Consider the following 16,158-nt stretch of genomic DNA (forward strand, 5'->3'; position numbering starts at 1 on the left):
TCTCAAAAAAAAAAAAAAAAAAAAAAAAAAAAAAAAAATATATATATATATATATATAGTTGAATGGCAAAATTGGTAAATGATAAATTGGTAAATGATAAATGGCAATGGTTAAATATATATATATATATATATATATATATATATACACATATACATATATATATATGAAAAAAGAAAAGACTATCAGAACATTTAAGTAATTGGACATTTGGGTGGCTCAGTTGGTTAAGCAACTGCCTTCACCTCAGGTCATGATCCTAGAGTCTTAGGATGGAGTCCCACATCCGGCTCCCTCCTCGACAGGGAGTCTGCTTCTTCCTCTGACCTCTCCCCTCTCATGCTGTCTCTCTCTCTCTCTCTCAAATAAATAAAACAAATCTTTAAAAAAATTTAATTAGTCCCAAAGAAGTCATGCTAATTAGTATCTTCTCAGGAAATGTGAGCCATTGGATATTAAGTGATATCAAAACCAGTTTTCTCCAGGTGGCAGCCAGCATACACGAATCCTTAGTTATAAATGGGTTTGAACCTTCACATATACCTGTTATGTTGTCAGCACATCCCAGTAGTGGTTACCAGGAGGACTGAAGTTTATCGGAGCTATGTTTCCACTCCACAGGAAGTTAGGTAATTAAGAAGTCATTTTTAATAGGATACGAATAGGCTTACTGTTTGTCCTGGTAGTAAGTACGGATTAAAAAGTGTCTGCAGTGCTAATGAGAATGTTTACTTGGTTCAAAACACCTTTTTGGTTAAACTGAAACTTTTATCCGACCACTGCAAAGAAATCATATTTATTTTCTGAGTTTGTTGTGACACAGCTTCATCCAAGTTTTTCTATGTGAGGGAGGAGCAATTTTACCATTCAACTGAAGGGGAAAAAGTCATGATTATATTTAGAGGGTAGAAATAAGTATTTCAGTAACAGAAATTATAAAGACAGTACAAGTTAAGAGCATGACACATTATTGAACGGGGAGTTTAAAAGACTAGTAGTGTTCGGGGAAAAATTATATTCAAATGGAAGCAAAGTTGTATTCTCTTAATGTTTCATTTGTATTTTTCTGGTTCTTTTTCAATGAATGCTTGATGTGATTGTAAATGTTTGATACAGATATATATTTTCTTTTCTTTTTTAAAGATTTTTTTAAATATATATATATATATATATTTTTTTAAGATTTTATTTATTTATTTGACAGAGAGAAATTACAAGTACACTGAGAGGCAGGCAGAGAGAGAGAGAGAGAGAAGGAAGCAGGCTCCCTGCTGAGCAGAGAGCCCGATGCGGGACTCGATCCCAGGACCCTGAGATCATGACCTGAGCCAAAGGCAGCGGCTTAACCCACTGAGCCACCCAGGCGCCCCTAAATATATATATATATATTTTTTTAATTCTTTTCAGCCTAACAGTTTATTGTTTATGCACCACACCCAGTGCTCCATGTAATACGTGCCCTCCATAATACCCACCACCTGGCTCCCCCAACCTCCCACCCCCAACCCCTTCAAAACCCTCAGGTTGTTTTTCAGAGTCTATAGTCTCTCATGTTTCATCTTCCCCTTCCAGTTTCCCTTAACTCCCTTCTCTCCATCTCCCTACGTCCTCCATGTTATTTGTTATGCTCCACAAATAAGTGAAACCATATGATAATTGACTCTCTCTGCTTGACTTATTTCACTCAGCATAATCTCTTCCAGTCCCGTCCATGTTGCTACAAAAGTTAGGTATTCATCCATTCTGATGGAGGCGTAATACTCCATAGTGTATATGGACCACATCTTCCTTATCCATTCGTCCGTTGAAGGGCATCTTGGTTCTTTCCACAGTTTGGCGACTGTGGCCATTGCTGCTATGAACATAGGGGTACAGATGGCCCTTCTTTTCACTACATCTGTATCTTTGGGGTAAATACCCAGTAGTGCAATTGCAGGGTCATAGGGAAGCTCTGTTTTTAATTTCTTAAGGAATCTCCGCACTGTTCTACAAAGTGGCTGCACCAACTTGCATTCCCACCAACAGTGTAAGAGGGTTTCCCTTTCTCTACAACCTCTCCAACACACGTTTCCTGTCTTGCTAATTTTGGCCATTCTAACTGGTGTAAGGTGGTATCTCAATGTGGTTTTAATTTGAATCTCCCTGATGGCTAGTGATGATGAACATTTTTTCATGTGTCTGATAGCCATTTGTATGTCTTCATTGGAGAAGTGTCTGTTCATGTCTTCTGCCCATTTTTTGATGAGATTATCTGTTTTGTGTGTGTTGAGTTTGAGAAGTTCTTTATAGATCCTGGATATCAGCCTTTTGTCTTTTGAATGTTGAACCATCCTTGTAACCCAGGGATAAATCTCACCTGGTCATGGTGGATAATCTTTTTAATGTGCTATTGGATCCTGTTTACTCGGATCTTGTTGAGAATCTTAGGATCCATATTCATCAGTAATATTGGTCTGAAATTCTCCTTTTTTGGTGGGGTCTTTTTTCCTGGTTTGGGGATCGAGGTAATGCTGACTTCATAAAAAGAGTCTGGAAGTTTTCTTTCTGCTTCAATTTTTTGAAACAGCTTCAGGAGAATAGGTGTTATTTCTTTGAAAGTTTGGTAGAGTTCCCCAGCGAATCTCTCAGGTCCTGGGCTCTTGTTTTTTGGGAGGTTTTTGATCACTGCTTCAATCTTGTTACTAGATATCAGTCTATTCAGGTTATCAGTTTCTTCTTGGTTCAATTTTGGGAGTTTATAATTTTCCAGGAATGCATCCATTTCATCTAGGTTCCTTAACTTATTGGCATATAACTGTTGATAATAACTTCTGATGATTATTTCTGTTTCCTTGGTGTTAGTTGTGATCTCTCCCTTTTCATTCATAATTGTATTAATTTGAGCTTTCTCTCTTTTCTTTTGGATTAATGTGGCCAATGGTTATCGATCTTATTGATTCTTTCAAAAAACCAGCTTCTAGTTTCCTTGATACATTCTACTGTATCTCTAGTTTCTATCTCATTGATCTCTGCTCTAATCTTGATTATTTCCCTTCTTGTGTGTGGAGTTGGCTTAACTTGTTGTTGATTCTCCAGTTCTTTAAGGTGTAGAGACAGCTGGTGTATTCTGGATTTTTCAAATTTTTTGAGGGAGGCTTGGATGGCTCTGTATTTCCCCCTTAGGACTGCCTTTGCTGTATCCCATAGGTTTGGGGCCGAAGTGTCTTCATTCTCATTGGTTTCCATGAATTGTTTTAAGTTCTTCTTTGATTGTCTGGTTGATCCAAGCATTCTTAAGCATGGTGGTCTTTAGCTTCCAGGTGTTTGAGTTCCTTCCAAACTTTTCCTTGTGATTGAGCTCCAGTTTCAAAGCATTGTGATCTGAGAATATGCAGGGAATAATCTGTGTCTTTTGGTATCGGTTGAGCCCTGATTTGTGACCCAGTATGTGGTCTATTCTGGAGAAGGTTCCATGTGTACTTGAGAAGAATGAGTATTCTGTTGTTTTAGGGTGGAATGTTCTGTATATATCTATGAGGTCCATCTGGTCCAGTGTGTCATTCAATGCTCTTGTTTCTTTATTGATTTTCTGCTTGGATTTTCTTTTCTTTTTTAAAGATTTTTTTTTTTAAGATTCTATTTATTTACCTGACAGAGATCACAGGCAGGCAGAGAGGCAGGCAGAGAGGAAAGGAAGCAGGCCCCTTGCCGAGCAGAGAGCCTGATGTGGGGCTCAATCCCAGGACCCTGGGACCATGACCCAAGCCGAAGGCAGAGGCCCCAACCCACCGAGCCACCCAGGCGCCCCAGATTTTCATTTTTTTTTTAAGGTAATTTCTACACCCAGTGTGGGGCTCGATCTCACAACCCTGAGATCAAGAGTCACATGGTCTTCTGACTGTGCCAGTCAGGTGTCCCTGTATATTCCTTTTCTAATAACTGTAATTGTAAAGTAACCAAATTACAGACATGGAAAGTGGCGTTTTTAATAACTTTAAAATATGAATCTTTTTTTTTAATTTTTATTTTTTATAAACATATATTTTTATCCCCAGGGGTACAGGTTTGTGAATCGCTAGGTTTACACACTTCACAGCACTCACCATAGCACATACCCTCCCCAATGTCCATAACCCCACTCCCCTTCTCCCAACCCCCCTCTCCCCAGCAACCCTCAGTTTGTTTTGTGAGATTAAGAGTCACTTATGATTTGTCTCCCTCCCAATCCCATCTTGTTTCATTGTGAATCTTAAAAGTTTAAAAGTTATACATGTTGAATGAATCTTACAGTTTCATGCCTTTTTGCTTAAGCTTACATATTTCTTTTAAAACATCTTTCATTTATTTCTAATATCTTTTTTCTGATTTGTCTTTGTAGGCAATGCCAAGGTCATGTTCTGCAATCACGTTAAGTAATACAGAGGTGAATGATATGAAGGCTAGTACACAGAGAAATGAAATCCCAATAGAGGAACTTGGTAAGGTTCCTGAACATAAAAGTATTGTGAAAGAAACACAAAGTAAAGAAGGCGAGGTGATGGGCTCTTCTGAGAGTCACTTGAGTGCCCAGGACAAGTCCTACCAAGAGGAGTCTCAAGGATCTCCTTCTGAGTCCAGCTCTGAACTCTCCAATCCTGAAACTTTGCATGCAAAGGCAACTGACTCAGTTGCACAAGGTTCTGAAGAAAACAAGATCAAGAGGACGTCCTGCATGTATGGGGCAAACTGCTACAGGTAAAATGAAATTACAGGTAGCCCGGAATTCCATTATTTCCATAGCAGGTGGCTATGTAGTATATGTGTATTAAAAGCCTGGTAAAACACACTGAGCTAAGGGTAAGGAGCTTTATCATGTTTCTGCTTGTTTACACTTTCTCAGGATTCAGTGCTGTAAATCTTGCTAGAAGCTTTCAAGATACAGTGGAGGAATTGTTTCATATGCAGGCAGCTGATTAATGCAAGGACATGAACTAGGAAATCCAGACTTGAGAACTGAACCACCCATACCTAAATGCCTACTTATTTAATGTCTTATTTAGATATTAGAAAGATGTCCTCATAAATAGTTGTCGTATATAATATAACTCTCAAAAGAATTGTTAAGTTGTGTTTAAGGTGTCTTACTATACTTGTGTTTTCCCTTTATATTTTTCTAATTGTGCTTTTGAATCATCATGATGCTTTTATTTTGCTACCATGAGAGTTCTGTGCCAACCAGATGTCATGAGCTTTATTTTTAACAATGTAGCACATTGGTTCAATGTCTGGAATAATTAGATGTGCATTAGTTGTTTTCCTGCTATATCCTATTAGTTATTTTTTGTAGTATATCTAGATCTCTCATGTATCCTATTAATGGTTTTTTTCTGACAGTATATTTGCTACCCTCATAGGAAGAATCCTGTTCACTTTCAACACTTCAGTCACCCTGGTGATAGTGATTATGGAGGTGTCCAAGTCATGTATCAAGATGAGGCTGATGACCGGCCTGAATGTCCCTATGGAGCATCTTGTTACAGGTATGTATACCAAAATGTTAGGTTGTGCTCCTTTTCTCCTTAGTCTCTGTGGTATATTCAGAAGAAATGGCCGGCAACTTCTCACTTCAAGCCTTTACACTTCCATAAATAGTAGGTTTTCATTTTGTTAATAGGTAGGACTATAATATTTCTTTTAGATAATTATAAATTGTTCAAGTTATTAGCCTTGTAAATGTCTGAAATTATTCCTCATTTCTAACTTCCTAAAATGCAAATCAGATCATTGAAAAACTGTCGATGTTACCCCATCATACATACACTCTATCCAGGCTCCTTAGTGTGACATAAATCAATTCAGGATGTTATCTCTGCTTTCGTCAACTTCTGCCACTCTGCCATTCTTCCCAACACATGAAATTTGATCCTAAAAGAAAAGCACCTTCTTCTCTTTCCTTTCATAGCATGTCTGTATCATGCACTGAAGAATTTATCTGAAATCATTTTCTTAGGCTTAGGAAGTTCTTTTAGTATTTCTTTAGTGAAAATATTATGGGAAAAGGATTCTTTCAGCTTTTGTGTATCTGAATATGTCCTAATTGATCAATTGATTGATGGCTCTTTTCATCTTTTCACTGGGTGTAGAATTTTAGCTTGGCACCTTTGGTTTTTTGTCCGTCACTTTAAAGATGTTCCATTGACTCATGCATCTGTAGTTTCTGTTAAAAGTTACTTGTTTGTCTTATTGTCTTGAAATTAACCATCCTTTCCTCTGGCCATTTTTAAGATTTTTATCATGACCTTTTTTTTTTTTTTTTTTAAGTAAACTCTACCCTTAATGTGGGGCTCAAACTCATGATCCAAGATTAAGAGTCTCATGTTTTACCAGGTGAACCAGCCAGATGCCCTTCATTGCTTTTACTTTCAACTGTTTAACCTGTGTTTAGGTATGATTTTTTTTTTTTTTAACATATATCTTGTCTGGGGTTCACTGAGCTTTTTTGCATGTTGTTTGTCTTTGTTAGTTTGAAGACATTGCTTAGCTATTATCTCATCTCTCAGATATTTGTTCTGCCTCTATGTCTTTCCTCATTCTTCTACTTCAGTTAACCATGTTAAGTCTTTTGACTGTGTCCCATATGTCCCATATACATTGTTTCATTCTTTCCATTACTTTTCTTTTTTTTTTTTTTTACCTCTGTGCCTCAGATTGGATATTTGCTGTTGCTTGTCTTAGAGTTTAGTAATTCTCTCTTCTCATGTGTCTAGGCTGCTGATAAACCTATTCACAGAGTTCATAATTTCTGATATTGCATTTTATGCATGTTATTTTCCATTAGTGAGCATCCCCCCCACTCTGTTTGGCAGATAGGGCTAGTCATCTCTGTCCAGTCAGAGATTTGGATTATAAGTAATACCTATGTTGTTATTTTAATAAAACTCAATATGCCTTTGGTTTGTCTGTGTTCCTTTGGCATGGCTTGCCTAGACATTTAACAGAAAAGCAGGTCTCTGTCTTCTTAGCTCTGAAACTTCCCTTCGGGCATTCTGAGTTTAGCCAATTAGGCTACCACCCATGCATCCTAAAATCTGGCACATTTCTTGAGAGGAGACTAGTTATGTGTTTGTTGCAGATCCTTTCTCCCTAGTGGGCTTCATCTCTGAAATAACAACATGAATTAGAGATTTCATTCTACCAATGTGAAGTTCCAGGCACAAACGTTAAACCTCTGATACTTCCCAGGAACTCAACAGGTATTTCTTACGAAGAATCAGCCTCGTGTTTGGGGTTCTTTTAGTTTTCAAATTGTCCTGACAACCCCATGAGCCCATGAAAAGCTCTACAAGTTTCTCTTTCTTCAACTAGAGTTCCTCCAGGTGACTCAAATCTTCAGTCCACACCAAGAACAGGCAAAGACCTCTAGGGAAGAAAATACCAGTGATTGTCAGCTAACCTAGGAAGGGCTTTTTCTCTGTGGAATTTTAGATAACCCCAAATTCTCATTGCTTCCACAGTTCTGTCATAAAAATAATTTTGACAATTTATCAGGGTTTTTTCCCTGGTGGTTAAGATATTAACCTGCCATGATGTCCTGTGCCCTTCCTAGCAGCAAAATCCAAATGTGCCTATTGTTGAGAGGAAGGAATGTGAAATATAAAACCTTCCTAAGAATCATCAAATGTGAAATACTGTCAAAATAATGTCAAAAATTGCTGCCTGCATGTCATCAGTCTCTTTACGAGAGGTCAGAACTGTGAGTAGGCAAGAGAAATTACTCCAAATCCAGTGACCTGCATATGCTAATAGAAACTTTCAGATCTAGATCTAAATATATGTATATATACATCGAGTGTATTTTTTTTTTTCATCTCTTTAGCTGCTGGTGTGTTGGTTCAACTTGGAGATAAAATCTGAAGGGTTTTTTCCCTTGTTAATTTTAATTACAGTTCAGAGAGACTCTTGGAGAATGATAGATATGATTGCTTACTCTGACTACTAAAGGAATAAAGGAATGGGAATAAGAAAGGTTAATGAGTTGCCAAAGACTCTAAAGCCAGTGAGATGAAAACCAAGTCTCTTCCTTGCTCCATTCTAGCATTTCTCTGTGGCAGGGCTGGACTCCACCATTGTTACTTATGACTGGCTGGCTGGTTGGCTTCCTTCCTTTCTTTATTTTTTTAACATTTTATCTGTTTGAGAGAGAGAGCACAAGCACAGAGGAGGGGCAGAGAGAGAGGGAGAATCAGACTCCCCACTGAGTAGGGAGCCCAATGGGGGGGCTTGATCCCAGGACTTGGAGATCATGACCAGAGCCAAAGGCAGATGCTTAACTTACTGAGCCACCCAGGCACCCCTGTTTATGGCTTTCTAAAGTATTACAGTGTTTTTTATTCAGTTGGCAAAGTAATATTTTGGAGTTAAAAAAAAAAAGCAACTCTAGATAAGTTACTTTGAAGAAATTGTGAATTTTTCAGATCATGAAGACAGTAGAAGAAACCCTAGTTATGGAAGCATGACATACATTTATATACCCTTTCTTGACACATCATTATTATTATTATTTAGCCAAAAAACATGCTCTAGTAGATATGTCATTGATCATAATATAACATTACTTTAGTTCTAGAAATTTACTCTTTAACAATCTTGATTTGCAAGAATATATCTTTTTTTTTTTTTAAAGATTTTATTTATTTGAGAGAGGGGGAGAGAGCAACATGAATATACACACTATGCAAGCAGTGGGAGGGGCAGAAGCAGACCCCTCTGAGCCGGGAGCCCACATTGGGCTCCATCCCAGGATGCAGAATAGGTTGGAAGGTGGGAAACTTTTAGAGGATAAAGAATAAAGAACAAGGAAGAGAAAAATACAAAATATCTGATTAGTTGGGGCCACAGATTCAACCTTATTAGAGGTGAGAAAAAAACAAGGAAATAAGTATACAACCCAGAGTTGGTATGGCATTTGGGGATCGGCAGACTGGATATATTATGTTTTTGGTCAAAGAGAGCATTTGTAGGGACATGAAAGTTATCTAAGTGTTGGTTTGCTAACATGGCCCCAGGCAGGAGCAACTCAATCTTGGGACTTGATTTTTTATTGCTACAGTGTTTATATATTACACATATAAGCCTACTGTATCAGAATGATAAAATGTTCTAATCTGGTTTGTTTAAAAAACAAGGTTTTATGTAAATGCATGGTAGATTTTTCCTATAGCCACAGAAGAAAAATACTAAAGTCTCAGAAATCATAAAATAACCCACAAAAATCAGCCAGAAATTACTATATTTACAAAAGTAAAAAATATATGTATTCTGAAAGTAGAGCTGTGATAAGCCTGTTTTCCATGATGGTTGTTGACACATTTGGAAGGAAGATGAAGTTTATTGCTGAAACATTTTTGTTTGCTTTTTATCTTTGAAAATTTGCCTTCACAAAGCAGGGTAAGTATTATTATTCTCAAGTGAAAACAGTCTCTCAAGTGAAACACTGAGTTGTTTTTTTGTTTTTTGTTTTCTGGTTTTACCTTCTAATCCCTTGAATGTGTGCAACTCAGTTTCTCTTTTTGAAATATATAGGTGATCGCAGCTGTGTACAATACACTAAATAATCTTAGTTTTATATACTATGTCAGCTACCTACATTTTTGTGATAGTGTATTTCCAAGTATTGCTGTCTATGGTCAAAGTTTTTATCATGATAGAGCAAATATGAAAACACCACAGTACACATATATGGATATATTTAATTATCAGCCATTCATTCCCATGAGTAAAACAGAAAAACAGATATGAATCACATGTTAAATGCATACTATAGTAAAAACAAAGATTCCTAAAGCCCATATAAGAGGTTGATGTTTTAAAAAGATGTTTAATTATTAAATTTTATTATTTTCTAGACTACAAGTATTACTAAAATTTTCTGACATTATACTTCTTTAAACCTCACAAAATTAAATCAGCCTGAAAAAATGGTAATATGAAAGAACTAGTTAATGTTGTCATTTTAAGTACTTTGCCCATTAGTAAATCTGATTTATTCTTTTTGTGCTCTACTCTATAGTCTGTCAGAAGAGGTGCTCAGTTTAAAGCATTTGATGAGCTTAATACTTGTCGGAAATAGAATATTAGATACTTAATGTCTGATATAACCCAGTGATTGCTATGTTTGCCTCTGACTCATTCACTTCCTCTGGTGTGTAATAGGATTTTATGCAGTGTATTACTCCTGTTCTTGTTTGTTAAATTAGGCACTAACTTTAGAATATATATATGCTAAAATGAATGGAATCCATCTGCAACCAGTTTTGTGTAAAAATGTGAAGTCAAACTCATAACATTGCCTCAGATTTAAACACTTAAGGCAGGTATGTATTATGCAAATGAAAATGTTGGTGCCTTGATGTTTTTTGGAAGCCAATGACCTACTTTTTATTTTTTTATAATTGTAATACCTTCTAAGAGGGATGGCGTAAGGAAGTGTATTAGTTATCAACTGTAAGTGCTCTCACTGTCAGGAATCTGCAGCGTGATCTGTATAATTGAAGGAACACAGTGTTTTGCGACAAGCATAACTTGTTTTTTAAAAAGTGTATTCGATAGTAAGAAAATTCATTTTCTTTTGTTATTTGTTGATCCAAGTTTATAGCTATGATCTAAATTTTTTTGCTATTTCCTTATTTATTTATTCGTATTTTTTATTTAGAGAGAGAGTGCACATGCATGTGCTCATGAGCAGGATGGAAGTAGAAGGAGAAGGAGAGAGAGAATCTCAAACAGGCTCCACATCCAGGTTGGAGCCTGACATGGGGCTTAGTCTCATGACCGTGAGATCATAACCTGAGCCAAAACCGAGAGTCAGTTGCACAGTCAATTGAGCCATCCAGGCGCCTCTCCTCTTATTTTTGAAAAGTATTCCAAAGTATTGCAGTGTTATCTTAATTGATCATATGTGCAGATGTACACTTCAGACCAGAGGATACTGATTTTTGGGAGCTGCTTCATAAAAATTAAGAATGTGTGTTTAACATAAATCTGTATTATTTTATTTGAGGCAAAATAAGTAGTTTTTTTTTAAAAAAAAGATTTTATTTATTTATTTGACAGAGATCACAAGTAGGCAGAGAGGCGGGAAGCAGGCTCCCTGCTGAGCAAAGAGCCTGATACGGGGCTTGATCCCAGGACCCTGAGATCATGACCTGAGCTGAAGGCAGCAGCTTAACCCACTGAGCCACCCAGGTGCCCCAATAAGTAGGTTTTAATAGGGAAACTAGTTGCCTGGTAGTTAAGATTCTCAGAATCAATCATGTGAGGCCAACAGTCTTTTTTTTTTTTTTTAAGATTTTATTTATTTATTTATTCATTCATTCATTCATTTATTTATCAGAGAGAGAGAACAAGAGAGTGAGAGAGCAGAAGCAGGGGAAGTGGCAGGCAGAGGGTGAAGCAGGCTCCCCGCTGAGCAAGGAGCCTGATGTGGGGCTCAGTCCCATGATGAGGGGTCATGACCAGAGCCTAAGGTAGCCGCTTAACCGACTGAGCCACCCAAGTGTCCTAGTCATTTTATTTATGGTTACAAATAATCAAAGTTGTTAGAATTTTAATCCATTTTTATAGGATCCGCATATAGAGGAAGTGACCTATCATTGCCTGCCATGCTTGCAGTTCTTTAATCACATGTAAGAATATCATCATTGAAGAAAGTATCTTAGACTACATACAAAGACTCAGCTATGCAGTTTTACTACAGACTTGGCTATAATTTTTTTTAAACTACATTTAGAAATAGTAGTGACAACATCAACTATGTCTATGTAGCCTTGAAAAAATGTACTGGAATGTGTTTTGTGGTTTTGTTTTTCTTATTTCTTTATTTGAATATGCATCTGTTTTCATAATGAGAAATTTTATTTTTTTGTTATGTTTAGTGTTAATTGCATGTATATAAGAATTTTCAGAGTTCTTTTGGCATGGATAGTAAATGTAATGATGTTCGTTTAACAGAGTGGCTACTTTCCATTATCTTATGCTGGCTTACTCTTTTATTATCTAATTAAGACTATATTAACTAACTCTTCTTTTTCCTCTAAATTTTGAGACTTAGATATTTGATAACATAGGATTCATGTTTTTTGCTTTAGATTTTAAAATAGATATTGACTTTCAAAAATGCAAGATAAATTATTTTGGAATGAAAACAAAAATATAGTATGATCACTTACTGAGCAAATACTGAGCATCCAGCAAGCCAGTAGTCACTATTTATAGGAGCTGATGTAAAATAGTACTTCAGGCTCATTTTAAATTGTGGGTTTAAGTTTTGGTATTAAGTTACAAAATCTTTGGAATTAAACAAAAATAAAAAGTATGAGTCCGTTCTTGTTATCATTGCCTAGTTAATCTTAAGGTAGGGCTTTATAGTGGAGAAACAGTGTCAGTAGACCTGGGTTCTAGATAGTTGTACCAACTCTGTAGCATGACTTTGCTTGTCATTTGATTTTCCTGGGCTTCAGTTCCTCATGAAAACATGGGAAACGCAGAGGTTGGATCATTTGTGTTCCAGGGTCCTATACTCAGTAATGGCAATGCCCAGAGCAGAGAGTGATTTATTCATTTCCATAAAGCCAGACCGGTCATATTCCTGGCCAATTCTTCCTTAGCCTTCTCTCCTGTCTCCTCTTCTTTTTCCCCACCTGTAATTAGCACCAAGCCACAGGGCTCGGTTCCCTGAATGAGGTCCTTCTCTATTTGTTTTTACTCCTGAGAGCATCTGATTCAATTAAATGGCTCCAGACTCATACACTTGGTTGTAAAATAGGTAGTTCAAACTTAATACATCTGAAACAGAACTCTGGATTATTATCATGAAAACAACTCTTTCCTAAGTGCTCTCCACCTGTGTAAATGACTTCACCGTTTCCAACAGTGTTTATCTCCAAACCTGGAAACAGCCTTGATTTTTCTCTTTTTGTCACGTCCCTCTTTCAATCCATCAGCGGTTCTTGCCATTTCATCCTTGAAAATATATTAGGCACTGAGCACTTCTCTCTTCCCCACCTCTTATCATGTTAGTCATAACTTGACTAACTTCTTAACTGCTTCTTAACTGTTACCCTTGTTTCTCCTCTTGCCCTCCAGTGGTTCATTTTCCTTAAGCACCCAGAATAATTCTCTAAAATTAAGTTGTATCATGTTTTCTTAATCAAAATCTCCCAGTATTTTCCGACAAAGCTCTTTACTGTAGCTTGCAAGTTCTTCTCTGACTACATGTTGTACTGTTTTCTTTCTCATTCATTCTCTTTGAGCTTTACAAATCTGTGTGTTTTTCCAAATAGTCTAGCTTGTTTCCTACCTCAGGGACTTAGTGAATTTACAGACATTTTCCATTTCCTTTTCCTGGAGTGTTCTTCCTTCAGATCTGTATTTATTCCAATACCAATATCATTAAAATCAGAATTTTTTTTGGAAAATGTATATTTTAAAATATAACAGCTCCTGGAACCCTGGTATGGTTATGGGTGTATAGTTTTATGTTTAGAAACCAAATATTGCCATTAATAATTAAGAGTAATTAAAAAAAAACTCAGAAAGGATTTTGAGGTCTGCTAAGTTACAGAAAATGCCATTTGCAAAAATGATGGATGTAAATCTTTTGTGAATGAACTCTGAGTATTTCCATTCATTAGGAAAAAGTCCTGGATGGAATTTGGCATTATCTTCGAAAGTTATCTCAAATACTCATGTGCCCTCACAGAGCTGCACAAAACTGCCACTTAGCCTTAACCCAGAGGTATATGAAAAAGACATTCTGCCTTGTTATAAAATGACTGATTTTTGAAAATGAAATATGCACAGGTGAGTGTTAGAAAATTTTCTGTAGGGATGCCTGGGTGGCTCAGTCAATTAAGCATTTGCCTTGGGCTGGGGTCATGATCCCGAGATCTTGGGATCAAGGCCCACATCAGGCTCCCTGCTCAGCTGGGAGTCTGCTTCTCCCTCTGCCTGCCTCTCCCCCAGCTTGCACTTGTGCTTTCTCTTTTACGTGCTCTCTCTCTCTCTCTCTCTCTCTAACAAATAGAAAAATCTTAAAAATAAAAAAAAAAAAGAAAATATTCCATGAATATGTGAAGTATGATGAGGAAAATATTCTATCATAATAATATGTATTATTAAAAACAAAATTCAGCCATTTAGTATTAATTGGCAATACTTTTCCCCCCATATTTTGTTATTTAATAGACTTTTGAATTTTTTGAATTTTTTCATTCCATATGCACTTTTTAATTGGCAGTTAACTTTTACTGGCACATAGAATTTTCACACATTGTTGGCTGTCTTAAAGTAAAATTAATTTCTGTTTCTATAATAATAGCTGACACGTGGAATATACTTAATTAGCCTATAAGTGTTTATACCTATTACTTCATTTAACCCTGGGAACAACCCTATGTGAGGTAGGCAGTATTATCCCTGCTTTACAGGTGAGTAAATGGTAACTTGGTTTATAGGACTTTCATGAATCACACAACCAGTAAAAGGTCTAGTTTGAATTCATAATCAGCCCTTCTGATCCTGAAACCTGAACCCCTTCCATAGCAATGCCAGTGGTCCAAAGTTCAACCAGCCAAATGAGGACAGATCCAGAACACGGTGGCCATCTATCTCTTAAGCATTTGTGAAGGACTGTGTGTTCCTGTGTTCCATGAATGATTGATTGACTAGAGCTAAGTGTCTGGTGATGCTGACCAGTCAGTATCTCAGGAACCTGATTGCAGTGGAGTCTGCTTTATATGATTGTTACATTTTCATTGTTTCCTGGGGAAGTAATATGAATTGTTAATGGCAGGAAATTCTAACATGTTTTAGTCTTAGGTTTGCATAAAAAGATTCAGTGAGTACTTGGATTATTAACTTTGTAAGTGTGAATATAAAGCAGTTTCAGCACATTGACGTTCTTTCCGACCTAATGAGAATAGGCATTCTCTGGCAAATTTCCAGTAAAAAAAAAACCACCTTTCAAAGGATAGGGTTCTGAAAACATTAGGATTCGTGGATTAGGATTACTATAAAAATCTTAAGTGTTAACATCAACTCAAAAACACTTATTACCAGTCTCGAAATTACTACAAACTGCTTTTTGTGCTCCAACTAGTGAATATTTTAAACCTCAGTATGTATTGACAATACAATATTGATAATATTCTGTCAAGTTCCTTTCAACACTTATTTTAAGAAACAATAGTAAAGTTAGCAAAAATAAGTTTCTTATTTTCCTATTAAATAGGAAAATATAAAATATTTCACGAATTTGGAAACATGTAAAAGCTAATTAAAAAAAACTTTTACCTTAAAAAAAATCTATATTCTTGGTAGGTAAATTTGTTAAAACTACAGATGAATACCGCTTTGTGAAAGGTGCTATAAAAAATATTAAAAGGTGCAAGAAAAACTCCGTGGCTTCTAGTGGCTCCTTTGATAGATGATAGAGAACACACACACACACACACACACACACACACACACACTTGTGTTGAAAATTTAGATGACACTGTAAGAAGTTACCTAGTGAGGGGCACCTGGGTGGCTCATTTGTTAAGCGTCTGCCTTTGGCTCAGGTCATGATCCCAGGATCCTGGGATCGAGCCCCGCATCAGGTTCTCTGCTCAGATGGAAGCCTGCTTCTACCTCTCCCAATACCCCTATTTCTGTTCCCTCTTTCACTATGTCTCTCTCTGTCAAATAAATAAATTAAGATCTTTTTAAAAAAATTATGTAGTGAGCACCCAATGGTAGATATGGGCCATGTGTTCTAGAGCTGTGTCTTAGTGATTATCAGAATTCCCTTCCTAAAGGAGGTATGATTTGAACTTGGGCAGTGTATAGTAGGAAGAACGTTCTTGGCAAAAACGCTGTGAGCAAGTACCTACTGATGGCAAAGAATCAAAAATACTCTCCTGGAGTAGAAATGAAGGCTTGGAACTACAAATAAAGGTTGGGACTGGGATTATAAGACACCTTGAAGAAGGGCATAATATAAGAATTTAACATTCAGAATACTGATTTTTTTTAACATTTAAATTGCTACATGAACAAGACATGTCTAAAACTTGTTTTTATTTTGAGTATGTGCTTTGGCATTGATAGATTATCTTTTCTTTTTGGCTCATTTTCCTATTAAAGTCCATTCTGAGAGT

At 36.6% G+C, this 16,158-nt stretch overlaps 1 protein-coding gene across 1 annotated transcript in view; it reads left to right on the plus strand.

The window, feature by feature from the left end:
* APLF (aprataxin and PNKP like factor) overlaps positions 1-16,158 on the plus strand; it is a 78,493-nt gene that overhangs the window by 47,837 nt on the left and 14,498 nt on the right. The window contains exons 7-8 of the mRNA XM_032352305.1: positions 4,359-4,714; positions 5,374-5,499. Coding sequence (XP_032208196.1) covers positions 4,359-4,714; positions 5,374-5,499 — 482 coding nt within the window. The remainder of the gene's footprint in view (positions 1-4,358; positions 4,715-5,373; positions 5,500-16,158) is intronic.

This window comes from Mustela erminea, chromosome 7, assembly GCF_009829155.1.
Source record: "Mustela erminea isolate mMusErm1 chromosome 7, mMusErm1.Pri, whole genome shotgun sequence".
NCBI lineage: Eukaryota > Metazoa > Chordata > Mammalia > Carnivora > Mustelidae > Mustela > Mustela erminea.